The following is a 22,266-nucleotide window of genomic DNA, read 5'->3' as shown; positions in this document are numbered from 1 at the left end:
CAGCTGCCTCTCCGGTGGTTGGGAAATGTCAGATCGCTCTGGCTCTATCTCTGTGTCCGACGCAGAGCATCCATCAGAGCCTTCCCTAGACTCCAGAACTGGCCCAAGTTCCTCCCCAACCTCCTCATCGTCCACGTCTGCTGCCAGGACTGCTGGCAGCTGGTGGGCGACAACAGGAAGAGCCACCGCTGCTAGCGAAGTCCCACTCTACCTCTGGGGATAAAAGGCAGGGGCCGGAGAATAGCTGTGACAGACAACTATTCATCTCCTTGCAGGACAGACTTGTTAGCTTGCAATGAGAGAGAGAAAGACTTTTTGCCAGTGCTGCTGGCGCTCCTAATAAAGGAATAATTGATTTAACTATAAGGGTTTGTCATGTTTGGGAGCCGGATCAGAACATTGATATTCTGAATTCATATTTCTTCTGGATTTAAGGGAAGCAGCATTGTGGTTACAATGATAGATGGCATGCTTTGCATGCAAAAGGCTTGCATACTACATTGAGCACCCTTTTCTTTTTATTAAATTTATTTGTTGCCCATCAGGGAACTCTGACCTTCAATTAAAGGTTTTCAATTGTCCGGTCAGAGATACACTGTTGAGACCTCTAGTCATTTTTTAGAAATCTCTAGGGTGAACCTAGACATTTTATGAACCATGAAGAAACCATCAACTGGAGGAGAAACCAAACATAATGGGATGCGGCTATTATATATTTGCCACACAGGTTCCCTCCCTTATAAATATCATTATCCCTTACTACAAGCTGACCTTTGGTTCTTTGTAGTTAGTTAGGTTAATACGATAAGTATTGTAAAGAAGGGTTGGGGAGAGAAACACTAGAGTTTTCCTCACGTAAATCTGGAACCTATAAATCCTAGGGATCATTGTTCTTAATTATCATGACATTTTGGTTGTCTTATCATAGGAAAAGTAACAGTATTTTATCTTATCAGCTCTCACCCTCTTTCTGCATTAAACCTAGTAATTCTTCAATGAACGAATTACACCGGAAAACATAAATCTTTCTGCCTTGCCAACCACACATTCTAATTTAAACCATATCTTGATACCCTCTCTTTCTTGAAAAGAAAGGCCTGGGCCAAGAACCATTTGAACTATATCTTGTTCTACTTTAATACTGGTTCTAATGTAGCTACAGTCTGCACTAGAAAGGTAGCTAGATATAAGGAGGTAATTTTACGTAAACACCCATAACCCTTCCCTTGCTGACCAACTCAGAAATATAAAAATGCATCTTTTGATTAAAAAAAATAATACCGAGCTTTCTCTGTTGCTTAGGAAAGTACTACCTACCAGCATCTTATGCAACAATATTTTTAGGCCCCACAAATAGAAAGGTTTCTGAGTGATGATTTGCTTTCTGGTAAATTATGTTTACCAGTTTTGTCAGTGTAACCATTTTCTGAGTTGATAAGTCTACTCAATACTCAGACAGTGTCGTCAAATTATGAATAAACCCATACCTGTCCATGTGTGCTCTCCTTTTTTCTTTGAATTTGGGTTGCTGCGCAGACCAATTACAAAAGTTTGTATTGTGCAATGTTAGGATTTTATAATATGTAAGAAAAATTCTGAATAGAAATATTATTCTGTGAGTATGAGCAGTAAAGTGCACAGGATTTAGCGACTTGCAAATCATTTTGTCTATACAAATATATGAGTAGTGTCAAATGAACAATAACCCCATCTTACAATGAAAAACGGGCATCAGGAATCTCAAATTTATAAGATTATTTATTTCTACCTCAGGTTTAGGTCAAGTTTCCCCCAATTTCCCATTCCATAATAAGTTCCAAACCAATAAAGTTGACTTTTTTTTAATTTGAATTTATATCCCGTCCTTCTCCAAAGACTCAGGGCGGCTTATACTGTGTTAAGCAATAGTCTTCATCCATTTGTATATTATATACAAAGCCAACTTTTATTGCCCCCAACAATCTGGGTCCTCATTTTACCTACCTTATAAAGGATGGAAGGCTGAGTCAACCTTGGGCCTGGTGAGACTTGAACTTGCAGTAATTGCAAGCAGCTGTGTTAATAACAGACAGACTTGGTCTGCTGAGCCACCAGAGGCCCCTAACTTGATTGATAACTGTTTACTCCTTTTTGGAACTAAGTTTCACTGAACTCATGGACTAACTTCTGTGTCCACATGCAAAAGGCAGGAGGTTTTTTGTTTTTTTTTAAAAAAACCCATTCTTTGTGCCAAATAAAACAAAAACTAACTTCCAATTGCATAAAGATGTGCTCAAAAAAAAAATCTATATATTTCTAGTCTGTTTTTAAATAAAATATGGAATGATCATCCAGATTGTCCTTCAGCCTAACTCATTCAAAGTACAAGTAGTTCTCGATTTAACAACCATTCATTTAGTGATCATTCGAAGATACAATAGCATTGGAAAAAAATGATTTTGGACCGTTTTTCCACCTTACAACCGTTGGAGCGTCCCTGAGGTCATGGGATCAAACTCTGGTCGCTTAGCAACTGGCATGTATTTATGATGATTGCAGTGTCCCAGGTCATGTGATCACCTTTTGTGGCTTTCTGACAAGCAAAATCAATGCGGGAGCCAGATACAATTAACAGCCATGTTACTAACTGCAGTGATTCACTTAACAACTATGCCAAGAAAGGTCGTAAAACGGGGCAAAACTAACTTAACATCTGTCTTGCTTAAGAACAAAAAACTTGGGCTCATTTGTGGTTATAAATCGAGGATTACCTGTACTCTTTGCTGATTGAATATATTGATATTTTGGTATATTTTTAGCATATTACTTCCTACTTAGGAGTAAACCCCAAACACAATAGATTTCCAATGTCATAGCATTAAAACAGGATTAAGCATGATTGAAATGTAAGGGAACTCCTTAAGGTTCTCCTCTTTTAATTTAATCATAGCGGAGCTGATTAATTTTGAAACGTTAAGTCTTTTTGTAGCTATTGAAGACTTGATGATCTGGTTTGCATTCAAATCAAAGATCTGACACACTGAAGTAAATTTATTGACAGGGATAAAAGTCCAAGGAGAGGTATAGATTTTTGCTGCTCTTATCTTAGGCGTCAAAATTTTTCTGGTACTGCTGTACCGATAAAAAATAATGGTTAATCCATTCAGTTGAGTTAATGAAAATTCAATCTTCCTTTTTCATGAACTTATAAAGATGTTGGGTCACAATTCTGGCCGTCTAATTATCTGTCAAAATGTTTGGATAGGAAAACAAACAAGCCAAGTGAAAAGTTCAGCAAAACCACGTGCCTACAGAAAGGGGCAATTACTAACTAATTTTTCCAGTACTTCATAGTGGAAATGAATTCTGAAAAAATTCTGAAACATATCTTCACCTTCAGCTCACTATTGTATTAAATGTTATTCTTTTATTGTTGATTGCTGATAATGTGTACTGTTAACAGTATTTATTTATTCTTATTTTTCACATTTATAAACTGCCCATCTCTCTCAAAGATGGAGATTTGTATACTACAGGACTTCCATGACTAAACGGTTCACAAGTAGAATAAAATTAAAACAAATAAAACAATGTAATAGTATCTAAGAACAAGGAATAAAAGAAAATAAGCCAAATAGGAGCAAAAGGAAACCCACTTCACCTAAAACGCATTTAACTTTTCGGCAAGGTCCATCAAATACCAACAGGTGGGGTCCAGCTAGATTTGATAGGAAATCTTGAGTTCAGTTATGGCAGTAAGTCAAGGACACCTGTAATCAGTCCTTATGCCATGTAGGGCTTTATCGGTAACCAACATTTAGAATCACACCTGGAAGCAAACTGACAATCCATAAAGAAAATCCCCCAAGGCTGTGTGCTCTCCCCACCTCTCTTCTCTCTATATACCAATGACTGCATCTCTAACAATCCATCTGTTAAACTATTGAAGTTTGCAGATGACACAACAGTGATTGGTCTCATTCGAGATAATGATGAATCCGCGTACAGATGGGAGGTTGAACAACTAGCCTTGTTGTGTGACCAGAACAATCTGGACTGAACACACTCAAAGCCATAGAAATGGTGGTAGACTTTAGGAGAAACCCTCCATACTACCGCCCCTTACAATATTAGACAACACAGTATCACAAGTAGAGACCTTCAAATTTCTAGGTTCTACATATCTCAAGACCTAAAATGAACACCTAACATCAAAAACGTCATCAAAAAAGCACAACAAAGAATGTTCTTTTTGCACCAACTCAGAAAGCTCAAACTGCCCAAGGAGCTGCTGATCCAGTTCTACAGAGGAATTATTGAGTCTGTCATTTGCACCTCTACAACTGTCTGGTTTGGTTCTGCAACCCAACAAAACAGACATAGACTTCAGAGGATAATTAGAACTGCGGAAAAAACAATTGCTACCAACCATGACTTCCATTGAGGACCTGTATACTGCACGAGTCAAGAAGAGGATTGTGAAAATATTTACAGACCCCTCACATCCTGGACATAAACTGTTTCAACTCCTACCCTCAAAACGACGCTATAGAGCACTGCACACAGAACAACTAGAAACAAGAACAGTTTCTTCCCGAACGCCATCACTCTGCTAAATAAATAATACCCTCAACACTGCCAAACTATTTACTAAGTCTGCACTACTATTAATCTTCTCGTCATTCCCATCACCCATCTCCTTCCACTTATGACTGTACGACTGTAACTTCGTTGTTTGTAACCTTACAATTTATATTGACTGTTTCCTAATAGGATTTGATTGCTTATTTATACCCTATGACTACCATTAAGTGTTGTACCTTATGATACTTGGTGAACGTATCTTTCTTTTATGTACAGTGAGAGCATATGCACCAAGACAAATTCCTTGTGTGTCCAATCACACTTGGTCAATAAAAAGATTCTATTCTATTCTAAAGCTCACAAAGCAAAGTGTTACATCCCTGTCCACACCACTACATTCTGGACCAATTGAAGCTTCTATCTAGGTGATCTTTAAGGGCAGCTCCATTGCAAGGTCGAAATGGTTAGAGCATGAGTGACTTTCTGAAAGCCCTCCCAATCGAGGAAGGGGCACAACTGATGTACCAGATAAGGCTGTGCAAAAATTTCCTGATCACAGCTGCCGTTTACTCATCAAAAAAGAGCTGTGAGTGCAAGAAGACCTAAATTGCACACCACTCTTAAATGAGAAAGTGTTACCCCATCCAAGGTTAGACAAAACATCCCCAGTTCTGGACAGCCCAAATACTCACAACCACTTGGTAGAAGCTTAACAAAGAGAGATCCAGCCTAGAATTAAGAAGAAGTTTCCTGTTGAGGACAATTAGGAATGACTCCAGAAGTTCTGATACTCCATCACTGCAGGTTTTTTAGAGGACACTGGACAGCTATTTGTCCAGAATGGTATAGAGTTTCCTGCTTGAGCAGGGGGTTGGACCAGAAGACCTCCAAGGTCTCTTCCAACTCTGTTATTCTGTATTCTTGGGAGGATTGAGTTGAAGACAATTTCTCTCTATCCAAACCCACACAACCTCCAGGCATTGGCATAAAATCCTGAAAATCTCACTTGACTGATCCAGAGTTGAAAGACATAATTCAGCATTATTAAGCTACCAATGATACTGAACCCCAACGGGCTGATGACCTCAACCAATTCATAAAGGAGGGGAAAAAGAACATAACTCTACATTACCTCATAAAACACGGGCCAGGAAACAATCTCTCCCCTCAACCAATACCGGCATAAACTTGGGGGGGGGAAGAACCCCATTTTGTGGTTCTTTGTGGTTCCCATTTTGTAGGTTACTCTAATTATTTTAGCAGCATTAAATAATCTTCATACAATTTACACTCTCAGCAAGTTAGCAATTAATGCTATGTCACATTTACATTGTAATCTTTACCTTGCAGAGTTATGGTTCAAATTATAATCATAACTTCATGGTCATGATTGATTTTTTTTTCTCAGAGCATGACTTATGAAGGTAAGGCCCATTTCCTAACCTTCCAATCTGCTTCTTTGTTTGAAACCTTTTTCTACAGAGAACAAGTTCTCCTTAGTTTAATATTTCTTCAGCCTCATAGAGGCACAGATAATGACCTATTATAGGCAACCGGCAACATTTAAAGGGCAATGCTAATGTGTATTTATGTACAATGAAATAATTTTGTGCCAAGAACCCCATAGGTAGATGTCAAGCCAACAGCACTCTTATTCTTGAAAATAATGCACACTCTTACTCTAAGTATTCCTAAGGCCTACCTAAAGCCTCCTACTCCCAACTTACATAACAATATCACACATTCACCCAACTCAATATTCAGCTTCACAGCCATTGCCTGATCATTTGATATATATTTTTTTAAAAAGGCAGATTTACCTGTTTCATCCTCTCTTCTGTTTTTGTGGTTTATGAATCTTAGGGAAGTGAGACAGGAGGGAGAGCAATGCAAATGGAGGTAAAATCAAAGGCAAAGCAGTATTTTCTCTGTTAGAGTCTCATGTGGATCTGGTGAAAGGAGTTATAAATAGGTCTGGCTCAATATTATTTAACTTGGCTCTATGTGAGATTTGTAATAGTGTCATGTGTCAGGGGCACACTGGAGCTCAGTGAGACCTTCACTGATGGCTGGCATTTCTGATTTTCCTGCCTGGGTTGACATGCATTTATAAAAATAGCTTTGGGGAAATAATTTAAAGAGATTCAATCGGAGCTGCAACAAGGAACTTGACTGGGATAACTAATGCAAATTAGGGATGGTACTATACAGTTGCCAGAATTAGGATGGCACAGGGCAAAAGATGGAAGCAGCCTCATTTTTTCTTAACAGAAGAGGAACAGACAACTGATAGAGCCCGCTGGACAAACTCGCTCCATTGGCTAAAATGCCATCTGCTGTGTTAACATGAAAGGGCCAGGAGCCCTGCCTTCTTGTGAATCTGATTCCCCTGTCTTTGCTTCACACCCAAATCCAATTTTTTTTGCCCTGATTTGATTTTTGAGTTAATGCTTTGACTGTGTATTTGTTTTTCACTTGATTGCAAATATAAACTAAATCTAGAACGGGTGAGAGGAGTGGCAACTGAGTCATCGTTTAAAATACCCATTCTCCCATTGGTATTGTGTTCAGGTACATTAATTTTGCACAGTCTTCGCTTAAATCAACTCAGTTTCCTTCCCTCTTCAATAGATAGGAAAAATCAGGGGTGAAATCCAGCAGGTTCTGGAGAACCGGTAACAGAAATTTCGAGTAGTTCGGAGAACTGGCAAATACCACCTCTGACTGGCCCCAGAGTGGGGTGGGAATGAGATTTTGCAATATCCTTCCCCCAGGAGTGGGGAGGGAATGGGGATTTTGCAGTATCCTTCCCCTGCCACACCCACCAAGCCATGCCCACAGAACTGGTAGGGAAAAAAATTTAGATTTCACCCCTGGGAAAAATCCCACCACAGGCATGCATTAAAATCTTGCTGGGAAACTGGAAATGGCTTACTGTGTTTAATAAATTTGCTATCTGCCAACAAGAGAGGAAGTGCACAATTTTACAAAAGGCAGTCTTCCACTTGAAGGGCCAGCTGCAGACAGCCCCGTGTTTGAAACAGTCTGATTTAAGAAGAAATCTAAGGATGGATTGGAGGCCCTGAGATTGCTCATGAACAGTTAACGTCCAGAGAACAGACAGAAACTTGTACAGGTCATCTTATGGTAGTCTTCCCCACGATTAGGAGATTATTGTATTTGTAATTGCAGTAATTATAGTAATTATTTCTAAATTTGTGCAAATCTGTATAAATTAGCATATGCAAATGTTACATGCAAATTTGCAGCCCTTTATGCCTTCCTGTTCAGTGAAATGTTAGTGCTTGCATTGCTATCAAGATGACTAAATCAGGTAATGTTGTTTTTTCATGTTTATAAACGGATGACTGCCTGCATAACTACTTTATATAAACACATATATATTAAATACAAAAACCACTGATCTGCAATAGATCCATATTGGGTTAGAATGACTGAAGCTTTAAAAATCAGCTTAAGTAGAAACAAAAATGATGGCGGTGGGGAGAATATTCTCTGGAGCTATGAAACTCATTTATTCCCTTGGGTCTCTGAAATACAAGTCAAGGGTACATATTAGAGATGTGCAATGCTTTAGTAAGACTGAAATGGTGTTTTGGGGCATCAGGTAGCAATTCTCTAAAACAATCACATTGTTAGCTTGGAAGCATACTAGGCTTTTCCTAGAGTTGCAAGGGTGCTCTGAAGCACCATTTGGAATCAAATCCAAAGAAAGCAAATTCTTACAATGTGATAAGGGGTCAAATCAGATTGATATTAGTTTATGTTAACTGTCTCCACCCTGGCACCCATCATTCATAACAGTAGCTTAAAACGCATGAAATGAATCCTGTTCCTCCGCCCAACCTGTGTATCTTTTTGCCTCATTTCTTGTTTTGCAGATTCTTGTGAGCTCTTCAGCTGGTTTTGTTTTTCATCACACTTACAAATTTAGAGCTTTTGCTGAAAGCTGTAAAATCAGTTAACAAAAAAGCCCTACTGGTTTTTGTAAGCCTAGATACCTATTATATCTAGAATACACTGTATGTATTAATAGAACTATATCCATGATAGACATTATTTATTCACTGAATAAAAAATCAAACAGACCTGTGGGTGGAACTGGTATTCTAAGATATCTATAGCTTTGAGTAGGAGCTGTGAGTCCAGGATGACCCATCCCAGGTCATCTCCACAGGACTAGCACAGCCGGAGTCTAACTCTGAACAAATCCAATTAAATTTATACAACACTTTGCATAATCCTCCCAATAGGCCCATGAAGTTTTCCAAGAAGGGGGCCACATCAGCTAAAACATAGTCTCTGGATTGTTATCTGCAGTAAAGGCATGTTTATAATAAGCATATTTTGCTATCCTTATCGCCACAAGGTAGCCTTTAATACAGGCTTATTTCTGTGCTCAGTTGAACTCACTCTTTGTCTTCTTCTAGCAAATGTTCTCAACATCTTTTGCATTGCTTCATTTCCATGAGCTGTTCCAAAAACACAAGGGGCCTCCAAGATCCAAGAACACAAAAAGGTGGTATAGGATTAGGGTGGTTAGAATGTAGTACTGCATGCTACTTCTGCTGACTGCTGTCTGCCTGCAGTCCCATTGGTCAAGGTTGACTCAGCCTTCCATCCTTCCAAACGCTGTAAAATGAGGACCCAGATTGTTGGGGGCAATATGCTGATTCGGTAAATTGCTTAGAGAGGATGTAAAGCATTGTGAAGGGTATATAAGACCAAGTGCTATTGCTATAGGCATGATCTGAACCAGGGGTTTCCAAAGCTGGCTGAGGAACTCTGAGAGTCTTAAAGGGACCAAGGTTGGAGACCTCTGATCTGAACCAAGTCTACCATCACATGCTCATTGTAAGCTTCAAGTAAAGCCACAGTTGAAAGAGGTGGAATCAGAACGTCTGCATGTCTCTCTTTCTAAAATCGGGCAACAGATTAGGTGCTGCTAATCCAATATGTAGAAAGTGTAGGAAACATGAAGACAGTGTCATGTTGGACTGTTTGATGCGCCTTGAATAAACAACTGTAACATCTGTAACTTCAGGGATACAATTACACCCAAGCTAAACAATTAAAAATGTATCAGCTTGCACCTGTTTTTAATGGGTTTTTTAAAATCTTCTGCATAACAAAAAAGATTATAACTGGAATACTATCTAAAAAGAATGACTTGCCACAATAAATGTCAAGGCTAAATGTAATATAATACCTGGATTTCAAGCTGAGCTCATTTATCATTCTCATTATTACATGTTATTGGCAGAAGGATAACTTGATTGCTTTGTTGTTGTTATCTAGAGTTGGGATGGAGTGTTCATTTGTTTTTTGCCTAAATTAACATGGAGAACCAAGACTTCAGCCTAGTAAGGAATTACAACAGTTCTTCTAGGCCAGTGTCGGTCAACCTATGGCACGTGTGCCGGAAGCAGCACGCGAAACCATTCTGCGAAGAATGCACAGCCTCGCTGGCTCCTCTTCCATATTTCTGTGATCAAACATGCGCCGGTCAGCTTGCTGTCGCACACGCGGGAGCAGCAGAACCTGGAAGAGCGGTATTCCGGCACCAATGTGCAGGCCGGAACTTGATGTTCTGGGTTGACGTTGCGCGCATACGTGATGGCCAGCTGTTCATCGGGCATGCTTCCATGCCAGTATCCGGGTGTTTGGGCGCCAGCTCGCACATGCACGATGGACTGGTGCTCTTCTGGAGATTGCCGCGCCCGTGTACGCAAAGGCCAGCGGGGCCGTGCATAGTTTCCGTGCCACTTCCAGCATGCAGGCCGGCATGCGGGAACGCCAAAGGTTCACCATCAAGGTTCTAGGTCATCTCTGTTGAGAGATTAGGCATCTATCTAACCCTTGTGGTGACTACTACTAAGAAACATACTTGGATTAAGAGCTTGCTCTCATAGAAGTGCAATTGAAGACATTAAAAGGTGATAAAAATTCTTACAACTGGCTTTAGAAAGAAAAGTATTGTTATTAGGTTCAATTTTCTCATTGCATTTTAATTAGGTTGATTAATTAGTTCCAATACTATTGAGCTGACTTCAGTGGTTAAATATTTTTTTTCTTTTAACTATTTTCTGCCAATTATTTATCAATTTATATTTAGGTGCATTTTTCATTAAGGGAGATCCTCTGTCCACAGATTTTTTTACACTTGGAGGATAAGAGCCACAATATCTTATATGACCCCAAAATACAAAATAACAGTTGGAAAAAACCTTGAAGGTCTTCATCCAACCCCCTGTTTAAGCAGGAGACCCTAAATACCAGTGACAGCTAACCTTTTCAAGTGCTGAAACTGGAGCATGTGCTGGAACCCAGAAGAGAGCAGCTGGTAGGTGCGCATGCACGCGGGGACCAGCTGCTCTTCCAGGTTCCGTCACATGTATGCACACCGGACAGCTGCTCTCTTCTGGGTTCCAGCGCTTATGCATGTGCCAGAATCCGGAAGAGAGCAGCTGGCCTGGGTACATGCCCTCCGGACCAGCTGTCTGGCGCACATGTTCGTGATGTAACTCAGAAGAGCAGCTAGCTTCTGCATGTGTGCCCACAGAGGGCTCTGCATGCCACCTCTGGTGCGCGTGCCATAGGGTCGCCATCGCAGCCCAATATGATTTCAGATAAATGGCTATCCAATTTCTTTTTAAAAATCTCCAGTGTTGGAGCACCCACAACTTCTGAAGACAAGCTGCTCTACTGATTAATTGTTCTCCGTGTCATGAAATTTCTTCTTCATTCTTGGTTGGATCTCTTTTTGATTAGCTTCCACCCATTACTTCTTGTCTTGCTCTCAGCATTTGGAGAATATGCTGTCCCCTTCCTTGTGATAGCTTCCCAGATATTTGAAGTCTGCTATAATATCACCCCTAGTTCTTCTCTGTTTTAAACTAGACATACCTAGCTTCTCCTACCATATATCATGTTTTAGCCTCCAGCCCCTAATCATCTTTGTTGCTCTTCTCTGCACTCTTTCTAGCATCTTTTTTGTATTATGGTGGATGCAGTATTCCAAGTGTGGTCTTACCAGTGCAGTGTACAGCAGTACTAATACTTCACATTATTTATTTATGTATTCATTCATTCATTCAATCGTATATAAGATAACAGGTAAAAGTATAAACATAATTTGGATACATGAAAAGAGTAAGTTAAAAGAAATATTAGGACAGGGACAGTAGGCACGCAGGTGCACTTATGCACGCCCCTTACAAACCTCTTAGAAATGGGGTGAGGTCAACAGTAGACAGTTTAAGCTTAATGTTTTGAGGGTTTGATACTATTATAGTTTGATACTATTCCTCTTTTGATGCAGGTTAAGACTGCATTGGCTTTTTTTGGCAGCTGCAGCATACCGTGAGCTCATACTTAAGTGGTTGTCCACTAGAACTCCTAGATCCCTCTCACAGCTACTGCTATTGAGGCAGATACCACCTATTCTATTTGCTTTTTCCTGCCTAAGTGTAAAACCTTACTTTCCTTGATCATAGAGTTGCACCCTAATTCTCTCAGCTACCACAAACTTTGATCTCTAATATAACAGTCTATGGCAGGGGTCTCCAACCTTGGCAACTTTAAGCCTGGAGGACTTCAACTCCCAGAATTCCCCAGCCAGCAAAGCTGGCTGGGCTATTCTGGAAATCAAAGTCCTCCAGGCTTAAAGTTGCCAAGGTTGGAGACCCCTGGTCTATGGAGTCCTTCTTTGTGCTGCTTTCTCATCCTACTCTTATACAAGGCCTCCAACAGGACCTTCAGCCATTCTTGCAGCTTTTCTCAAGAATGCTCATGGGCTTCAGACTGAGGAAGTGGGCTGCCTTTTGTGGCCTTGGCTGGGGTGGGGTGGGGGTGGGAGGGAAAGGCCAAACTGCATTCCTTAGAATTCCCAAGGTCTCCTTCCCACATCTGTCCCAGGAGCAGGGAAGGGTCAAGGGGTCTGAAGTGGGGACTGAAGGCCCCCCCCCCCAGTTCTGCTGTTCCAGGAAACAGAGAGGAGAAATGAAAGGTCCTTGTTTTTTAAAAAAGGAGACATTGCATTGTTTTGCTGCTGACTGGGATACTTTCCCCCCTTCTCCTGCTGCAGCTTTCCGGTGTTTATTGAAGGAAGAGAAGCTGCCAGAAGATGAAAGAAAAATCCCAGCCAGAAGCAAGACTCTCTTTCCAGCTAAAGGCTTTCCTTTCTCTTGATCTGCTTCCTCTCTTCAGAGGGAGGGAAAGGCAAGGGGAAAAATCTTCAAGCAGTTCTAGGTTGATAATCTGCCAGAGTAACTACAGCTTCTTAAGTCAGAAGTGCCTGTTTTCTCCCTACGCAACTATTTTATGTAACCATTTTCTTAAAGATTTTCTGACTGTGCTGAATCTACCAGGAATGGGTAAATTAGAACAAATTAGACTGAGGAAACGCAGACTGTTTTCACAGAGCAGTAGTTGGTAACGTGGTGCACATTTGACCCATATTATAATCACAAAAGACACCTCCATAATGGCGAAACCTCAAAATTACCTCATTTTTAAAAAAAAATGTCTAGCAAGATTGACATTATTGAGCCGCTGTGGCGCAGTGGTTAAAATGCAGTACTGCAGGCTGCTTCTGCTGATCACCGGCTGCCATCAGTTTGACAGATCGAATCTCACCAGGCTCAAGGTTGAGTCAGCCTTCCATCCTTCTGAAGTCGGTAAAATGAGAACCCAGATTGTTGAGGGCAATATGCTGACTCTTTAAGCCACTTAAAGAAGGCTGTAAAGCACTGTGAAGCGGTATATAAGTCTAAGTGCTATTGCTATTATTATGGAAGTCTGAGACCTTAAAAAACATGGCTCAATGGGATCAGCAAGTGCTGCAGGCCCAACTGGCAAAAGCAAGCTCAGAACCGTATGGGTTGGAAATATACGGAAGAGGCCTTCATGCTGTAAGTGGATAGACAATGGCTAAAATGATGGTGGCGATGATAATGATGATGATGTCATCAAAAGACACTGAGAGTGAAGATGCTCACCAGACAAATTAAGCCAAATGTTGCAGTTTTGATACTAAAAAAAAATCAATTGCCTAAAAGGTGGGGATTGCTGACCCCACCTTAATGTACATGTTAGTGTTCCTCCATAGGCATTTCAATAAAACAGCTGATTTACCCACTGTGATTTTATCAATGTATGGTCCCAGTGCTGTAGCTGAGCATGTTTAGGAGAATTAGAACAAGATGGCTGTGAAATATGAGCAATTGAGCCTTTGGCCTGACAAATTGGTGATGAGCCTTCAAATAAGAATTATGACTTGGAGCTAAAGTACAATGTTAGGTGATAGATCAACAAAATTACACTGCTGAAAGTGGTCATCAGCTGTTCCTTTAATGAAATTGTAAATGGGTTGCAGAACATTTTGCTGCTAATGAAATGACTGACAGAGACTCAGGATTCACAAGGTCAGTTCACAGTAGCGAGGGAATTGCCATCAAAGAACAGATCTATTGAGTATGTTTTCTGTATTCACAATGAAGAGATTAAGATCTCACTTGCACGCACTTCTGGTGCACCTCCTCTCCCAGCCTCTCCCTTTCCCTGCAATTGGGACAGGGTGGAGGTGCTTACTGTCTCAACCAGGAAGTTTCTGCAGATCAGTTTAAAAGCCTTTGATGGGAAAGGAAATGCAAGGAAAAGCACAAGGGAGGTGTATAAAAACACACTCTTGAAGATGTAGATGTATACCCTTGACAAGGTGAAATTATTATTCTGCCCTCTAGTGCTCAAACCATAGTAGTGGCAGAGTTTCCCTGTACTATATACATCAACATTTTGGATGGGGAAGAATGCCATGACAAACCATGGAAAAATAACCCAAGACAGTATTGCTTACCATCAGATTGGGGAAGATTGTATTGAAAAATCCTTGAAATTGCTACATTAGCTTTCTTTGCAGAAGTCTAATTAAAATTGTTTGGAATTGGACAAGATCACATTCCAACTCATTTGAACTAAAGAAAGCTAAGCTAATATTTGTTAGAAATGTCTTTACTGAAGTAAATGATTTCTCACATTACTTCTGTTAATTCCAGTTGAGGATATATAAATAACCCCAATCTAAAAGTAAATTAAATATTAAATATTGTTTAATATTAACAGGTAGAAAAATGAAACATACATCACAATACAAATACATTATTTGGGTGAGTGTGTATGTACTTCTATTTCATTCACAAAATTTGTAACTATATTTGAAAGGGTTCTGAACTATATTTCAAGCAGGATGGATGACTGCTGAAGTTGATCCTGTATTACTCATTCTGTTTTGCAGTTTCTGCCAGAGTTGTTACCACTACTGGCCAATCTTCTGAAAGTGGAAATGAACAGATCTTTCTAAAGAATCTTGGCTGTTTCCTCACCATTTTCCAGTTCAATGAAGTTTTGTTGAATATGTACTTATTCGTGTGTGTTGATTGATGGGAAAACTAAGATCAAAGGGAAACCTGTTTTTCTACAAGAACAACTCATCGGCCTTAATTCCACACACATGCATAGAATGAATGCTGACATATAAGTATTCATTCAGCAAATGTGATAAGAGGGCATCTCACTGCTTTTGGACATCACCTTCTATCAGAAGTGCTATCTTAAGTAGCCAATTTTCAGTTCCGAAGAAGGGGATGGAAACGCTGGGAGTTGAGGCTAGTGGGACTAATGGACCCAAGGCAGCTTCCCTCAGTCTTTATCTGCCTCTGTGTGTATTTGGGTGGGTGCTTGCTTTCCAGTAGTTTTCTGATGGGTGGGGGACATTTGACTGGAAGTTTTCATTCTGACTTGATATTTTCCATATTTGATAATATTGCTGCTGGTGCTGCTTCTTTTCTCATTGCTGCTGTTATGATCAGTGAAGCAGATCTTCAAGAGCCTATTCCACAAAATTGCAAATGGCTTGCAACATACATCTGATTAAACCCACTTCAGAAATCAAATTACCTCTTTGCAATTAAACAGGCTGCTTCAGTGAACTACAGCAGAAGGATCTTGCCTAGTCTATCTATCCATGAATGTCAAAATGAAATAATTCCCCTGCTATTAAAGCAAACTGAGGAGCATTGTCTTTGCCCTTGGAAGATCCTCAGTCCATCCCTTATTCCCACTTCCCTGTTGCTTTCCCAATTTCTGCTGAACACCCCTCCCCCCCTCAAATTAAATAAGTGGTTATTTTCAGTTAAGTAAGAGTTCCTTCCCTTTGACTTCATTATTTCATCACATAAAAATTTAATTCACTGCAGTTGTACAAATATAGTGAGATTAAGGTATGTTATTTATATGCATGAAAGAGTTTGGATCTGCAAGACGAACTGTGTGGTAAATTCATCTCAATTCCACAGAGCATTCAATCTGCTAACACACTCACACAACACTATTATGAGTGGTTCCACTTGCTTTCTATGTACCTTTTAAATATGGTCTAAGATAAAGAATTTCTCTTTACACTCATTTTGCTGATAACAAGGCAGGTACTTTTATGTATTGATTGGCAGCAGATGAACCTGAGACAAAGATTTACATAGTGTTTTCCTTTTTTTGTTTTGAATATTCCATTTAGGATAAATAGCTTTTCACATTCATAGTCACAATCATTTTTTACTGTTTTATTAGTTTTAACCAAACAAATCAGATAATTACATTTACATAAATCAAAGATACATCAAAGAAAAAACAAACAGAAAAAATATGGAAAGTATCAAGGAAATCTATAGTTATGTAATAGAGACAGGTACTATATATATTAAAATTATATATATATATATATATAAATTACAGCAGATTATAGTTGAGATAAACTATAAAATCCAGCCACAATTTTGATAAAATTGTAGTTCTGCCTTTAATGTCTCATTAATTTGAGTTTGACATTTTTTAAATGTAGTAATTGAAGAGGATTTATTAATCCACAATTCAGTTGGTATGTTATCTAGAGTTTTCCAATTAGTATTTTGATAGCTAAAATTAAATAAATAAGTTTCGTATTTTAAGTTTACAATTTTGGTCCTATAAATAAATGCAGTAAGCCTAGCTCTGGGGAGTATTCAAATTCTTTTTTTTGCGATGGTATTTATCTTCCCAAAACTTTTATACTAAAAGGGCATAACTTTATCACATAACCACAAAAATAAGTCTTTTTTTTTTGACAATTTCTCCAACATTTGGAACAACAATTTTCTCTTAACAGGAGTCAAATACCAACAATATATAATCTTCCATTGCATTTCTTGTACTTGTACTGAACTTGAAGTGAATCCACCCAGTTTCCGTAACTCCTGCCAATTTGTCTCCTGTATGGGATTACCAAAATCAGCTACCCAAGCTTCGCTTAAACCACATGGTGGATCCCTTATTTGTGATTTCAAGAATAACCTATACATTTTTGAAATTGTTCTTTTTGGTTGTTTTAAATAATGAACTATTAAGTTATTGAAATTGATATTGGGTCATGTGCTGAATCTCTAATATTTCTATTGCATGAAAGATATTTAAATTAATTCCAGCAGAGGTAAATTATCATCAATTCATTGCTCAATCTGATTTTTATTGAAAGGTTCTCTATTACTAGAAAAATCTTTTAGTCTATAAAAATTATAATCCTAAAAAGATTTTATTTTAGGGTTTATAAGATTATAAATTCTGATGAAAAATTACAAAGAGTGATGAGGACAAATTGGGAAAAAGATCTTAATATTGAAATACCAGAGTCAGATTGGAATGTGAATTGGAATAGTAGAATTATGAGAACTTTATCTATAAGGATCAAAGAGCACAATTATAAAGTTGTTTGGAAATGGTATTTGACCCCAGTAAGATTGTCACAAATGGATAAAAAAATTAGTAAAAAATGTTGGAGATGTGAGATGGAATTGGGGACTTACGAACATATGTGGTATAAATGTGATAAGGTTAAAAAGTTTTGGCAACAATTGGAGAAAATGATATTTGAAATGATGGGGAAAGTAATAACATTGAGAGTGGAAACTATATTATTGTTGGTAATTAAGGAAATAGAATTAACAAAATATGAAAAAGAATTGATTAGAATTATGATTATAATAGGTAGAATTATAATAGCTAGACATTGGAAACTAGATGTGATTTTTAGAATAGAAGAGTGGAATTCTGAAATGTGGAAATTAGCTTTAAATGATAAAATGACATGTGATATTAAAATTAGAAGTGGTGTGTATAAAGAAGATATTTTCTGGAAGACTTGGAAACCTTTTGTGGATTTTGCGCTTGGAACATTGGACGCTTTGGTACCTGTATCTCGAGAACGTGGATTTTGGCGATCGTGAGGATATATCCGAAGACCCAAATCTTCCTTTTTTTATGTATAGCACAAGGGTGTAATAATGTATTTTCTTTTTTTTTTGTTTGTTTGTTGCAAAAAAGTAATAAAAAAAATTAAAAAAAATAATAAAAAAATATAGCTATTAAAAAAAAAAAAAGATTTTATTTTAGCCAAACCATTATAATCATGTTACAGGTAGTCCTTCACTTATGACTACAATTGAGCCCAAAATTTTGGTTGCTAAGTGAGACATTTAGTAAGTGAATTTTGCCCCATTTTACAACCTTTCTTAGTAACATGGTTTGTCAGAAGATCACAAAAGGTGATGACATGATCCCAAGACACTGGAAACCATCATAAAGTATGAGTCAGTTGCCAGGCTTCCAAACTTTGATCATGTGACCTTGGGAATGCTGAAACGGTCATATGTGTGAAAAATGGTCATAAGTCACTTTTTTCAGCGCTGTTGTAACTTTGAACAGTTACTAAATGAACTGTTGTAAGTCGCGGACTACCTGTATTAGAAGAGTTATTTGACTAGCTATGGAGTGGGTTCTATTTACCTTTACTACCGGTTTGCAGAAAGATCGCACGCGCCACACGAAGTGAGCGCACATGCGCTTACTTATGCGCATGCACAGAAGCACAGACGTTGTGTTTGGTGGGCAGAGCCTACTCCCGGTTTTACTACTGGTTCCCAAGAACCGGTCCGAACTGGGGGCAATCCACCACTGGACTAGCTGCTCTGGTAAAAATAATTTCATCTCTTTTATTCTAGAAAAAATATTTTGAGTGAAAAAACCACTGATTTATAAATTTATCTGGCTCTAACATGGTTTAAATATGAATCCATTGTTTAGAAGACTCTTCCATAATAAATGGAATCATATACCCTAACTGTGCTGCTTGATGATATATTAACAAATTGAGCATGTCCTAGCTTCCTGTTTCTGAGGTATATAAAATCCTTTTATTTACTGTCAGTTTTTGTGCATGGAAACAGAAGCTTTCTATTTTTCTTTGCCAATGTGTTAAAGCCTAATCTGAAATTACTACTGGGAGGCATTGAAATTAAAAGTTAAACCATGCAAAAATGTATATTTTAACTACAGCAAGTTGCCCTAAAATATTGAAATGTTTTGAAGCCCTTTTTCTTCGTTTCCATATTTAATTTCTTCCCAGTTAGAACACAATTATTTGTAAGATTTTATTAATACTTTAGTTATGGTAATTCTTATCTAGAATATTCTTAATATGCAAAAGGTTTAAATGCTATTGGAATCCTAAAACTGGAAATTTCCTTTTGAATTTTTGTATCTAAAACATTAAATAGTCACAATCATTACAATGAGAAAACAATGAATATTTTATTTGATTTTTGTATTATCCCATCAGTCCTGCAGTGAGCACAGGGTAGATTATGTAATTTACTTCATTCGTTTTGTTTTCATAGTACCTTTGTGAGGTACTATCTGACAGATTTATAAACTTTACTTGATTTTTGAATATATTTTATATTTTATGAATTCTCAAGCCCATTTTTTCCTCAATGAGAATAGTATACAGCCCAGCAATGAACTTAGAACTTATCTTTCATGTAACATAGGACCAAGAACACAAGAAGTGCGGCTCTCTTATGCATCATTACAGACCAATGTGGCTATATTTTACTGTTGTTCCCATTCGTACAACATAACGAGGTAAAACAAAATAAAACAGATTTATTTAACTTTTAATATATACATTCTCTTGTGTAGTATAACTTTAACAAGAATGGCAAGTCCAATGTAATTTAGGAGGCATTTGTATTGTTGTTAATTCTTTACTAAGAAACCAAACTTCTGTGCATGGTAAATTAAAACCGCGGTATGGCTCAGGCTGTAAGATAGCCTGTTATTAAACACAGCTGCTTGCAATTACTGCAGGCTCGAGTCCCACCAGGCCCAAGGTTGACTCAGCCTTCCATCCTTTATAAGGTAGGTAAAATGAGGACCCAGATTGTTGGAGGGGGCAATAAGTTGACTTTGTATATAAATATACAAATAGGATGAGACTATTGCCTTACACAATGTAAGCCGCCCTGAGTCTTCAGAGAAGGGCGGGATATAAATGTAAATAAATAAATAAAAAAAGAGGAATATATCACTCAATTAAACATATTATATGCAAACTTGCCATTTCTGAACTGAAAATGTTATTTCTTTTTTTAGCATTGAGATTCTGCAAAGTCCATAACTGGAAGAACATGTAATCTATCTGTTGTTCTTGGCACATAGCTGTTTGGAATTCTTAGTATACAGCTAAGGCTGACCTGAATATCTAAGTTTTGACTCGACCTTGCACCGTTGATATTACTCACTTCTTCCTCAGGTGGTCTTTTTGTTTCAGGATTTAAATCAGAATGAATAGCAGACTGTCAGTCATTTGCTTCTTATTAATTCCATCTACATCTAAGCCAAAGTTGTATCTGCAAGAGAGTTAAATAAAAGTACACAAAATCTAATTTTTACATTCCTTGCATGCCCAGGATTCTTAAGAAGGGTAAGAGGGTTACGTAGGGTGGGCAAAGATGCAAAAAATTTGAATATTGTTATTTGGCTAGCCATAACATATAACATATTGAGTGGAAAACAGGTAAATGTAGGAGAATATTAGCACAACATATTTTGGTCAGATAATGATTTTTGGTGAGATAATGATTTTTATAATTCTTGCACTATAATTACATTTATCCTAAAATGTACAATTATATATAAAACACCTTTTGTCTCCATTGTACAAACTCAAAAGGGAAACTCTTACTCAGTATGTTTTTCTTTTTTTAACATTTTTAGCACAATATTACTTACATGATATATTTATTTATTTATTTATTTATTTTTCATATTTTTATACCGCCCTATCTCCCTAGGGACTCAGGGCGGTTAACAACCAGATAAAAAATGTACATATAAATACAAATAAAAACATCCATTAAAAAACTTATTATAAATGGCCGAATAATTAAAATGATGATAATAAAAATAATAAAATCCCCATTAAAACCAATTCAAATTTAAAATCTAGTCCAGTCCTGCGCAAATAAATAGATGTGTCTTAAGCTCGCGGCAAAAGATTCAATATATATATTCAATATATTCAATCTATATACAGCATTCCATATGGTTACATTATTTTTTAAATGTTTGCCTAACAAAAATTAAGTATATGCTTGAATATTCCAGATGCTAATGGAAACTCAAAAGACGGACATGTAGTCAATAATCCAGCTGCTATCCAGTGAAACACTATAGAATTGTAGGGAGATTGGCAACCATCATGATGGTTTATTACAGTATTTAATGATACTGTAATACATTCCATAATTTAACTGTAAGTGCTAGTACTGTAATATAGGGCAAAGCTTTCTATTTACTTTATCCACACTATGCATTATTTTATATACTTCTGCCTTATCCCATTACGTTGTCAGACTGTTTCTCAACTCTCTCTGGGGGCTTTATGGCACTTTTTTTGGTTTTATAATGATCATTTGGAGGTGTAGTGGCCAGAATTACTCACAGCATTTCAAGTTTAATTTTATTTTTTAACTTATCATTCAAATGTATATATTACACAATCATAATCCCTAGCATTTTCTGTCTGCATGAAAAATTAGCATGTGTATGACTATATATGTGCACTTCTGCACACAGGCATGTATGTCCCTATGCAAAATTACTTCAATGTTCTTCACTATGGAGATAATTTTCTATTTCCTATCTATTTATGCATTTGGAATTTTTGGTACTCCCATTTTGTTACTGAATAATTTGGTGGTATAAGAACTGATGACAAATACATACTGTAATTCTAAATTTTATCACACATTTTATGTAAATGCAAAAAAGTCTTCTGGTACTCCCTTTAACTGTAATTGCTTAGTTTAATAGCATATTACCTAATTGTTACTTATTTATAAAGTATTAATATTGTAAGCCACCCAGAGTTATCATGGTAAGACAGGGTAAGGCAGCCAGCCAATAAATTTAATAAATAAATATTTTTTAAAAAAATATTGCACACTTCTATCTTGCTTATTACAGAAAATCTAAAAATTCCTGAAGCTTTACAATTTATGAAATCACATAATTCTGCTTTTAACAATTTATTTGTAAATTTAAAATTTCTTATATGTGAACCACTGTAAAAGATGAAAAACTGTTTTTGATTATTTATTAAATTGGGAGTACTTTCTGCATTTATTGTATAGTTGTTAACACTATTTTCATTTCCTCTCTTTGGCTATTGTTCTTTGTTTGCAATCTACCAGGGTACAGTGCTCTGTTTTTCAATTTCTTTACCTATTTTACTTAGTTCTTAAGGTATCAAAA

At 37.5% G+C, this 22,266-nt stretch overlaps 2 protein-coding genes across 6 annotated transcripts in view; one reads left to right on the top strand and one right to left on the bottom strand.

Annotated features, from left to right (window-relative positions):
- Positions 1 to 22,266, top strand: part of MGLL (monoglyceride lipase) — a 183,543-nt gene that overhangs the window by 8,710 nt on the left and 152,567 nt on the right. For 2 of the 4 annotated variants that reach the window (XM_058167425.1, XM_058167424.1), the window contains exon 2: positions 19,500 to 19,593. The exons of the other annotated variants lie outside the window; for them this stretch is intronic. In XM_058167425.1, the coding sequence (XP_058023408.1) occupies positions 19,500 to 19,593 (94 nt within the window). The remainder of the gene's footprint in view (positions 1 to 19,499; positions 19,594 to 22,266) is intronic. 4 annotated transcript variants of the gene reach the window in all.
- Positions 1 to 22,266, bottom strand: part of KBTBD12 (kelch repeat and BTB domain containing 12) — a 130,769-nt gene that overhangs the window by 98,073 nt on the left and 10,430 nt on the right. The window contains exon 1 of one of the 2 annotated variants that reach the window (XM_058167421.1): positions 6,384 to 6,510. The exons of the other annotated variant lie outside the window; for it this stretch is intronic. The gene's annotated coding sequence lies outside the window, so the exon portion shown is untranslated. Of the gene's footprint in view, positions 1 to 6,383; positions 6,511 to 22,266 lie in introns of those variants that run through there. 2 annotated transcript variants of the gene reach the window in all.

Source organism: Ahaetulla prasina, chromosome 2 (assembly GCF_028640845.1).
Source record: "Ahaetulla prasina isolate Xishuangbanna chromosome 2, ASM2864084v1, whole genome shotgun sequence".
NCBI lineage: Eukaryota > Metazoa > Chordata > Lepidosauria > Squamata > Colubridae > Ahaetulla > Ahaetulla prasina.
This window is presented reverse-complemented; position numbering and strand designations above follow the sequence as displayed.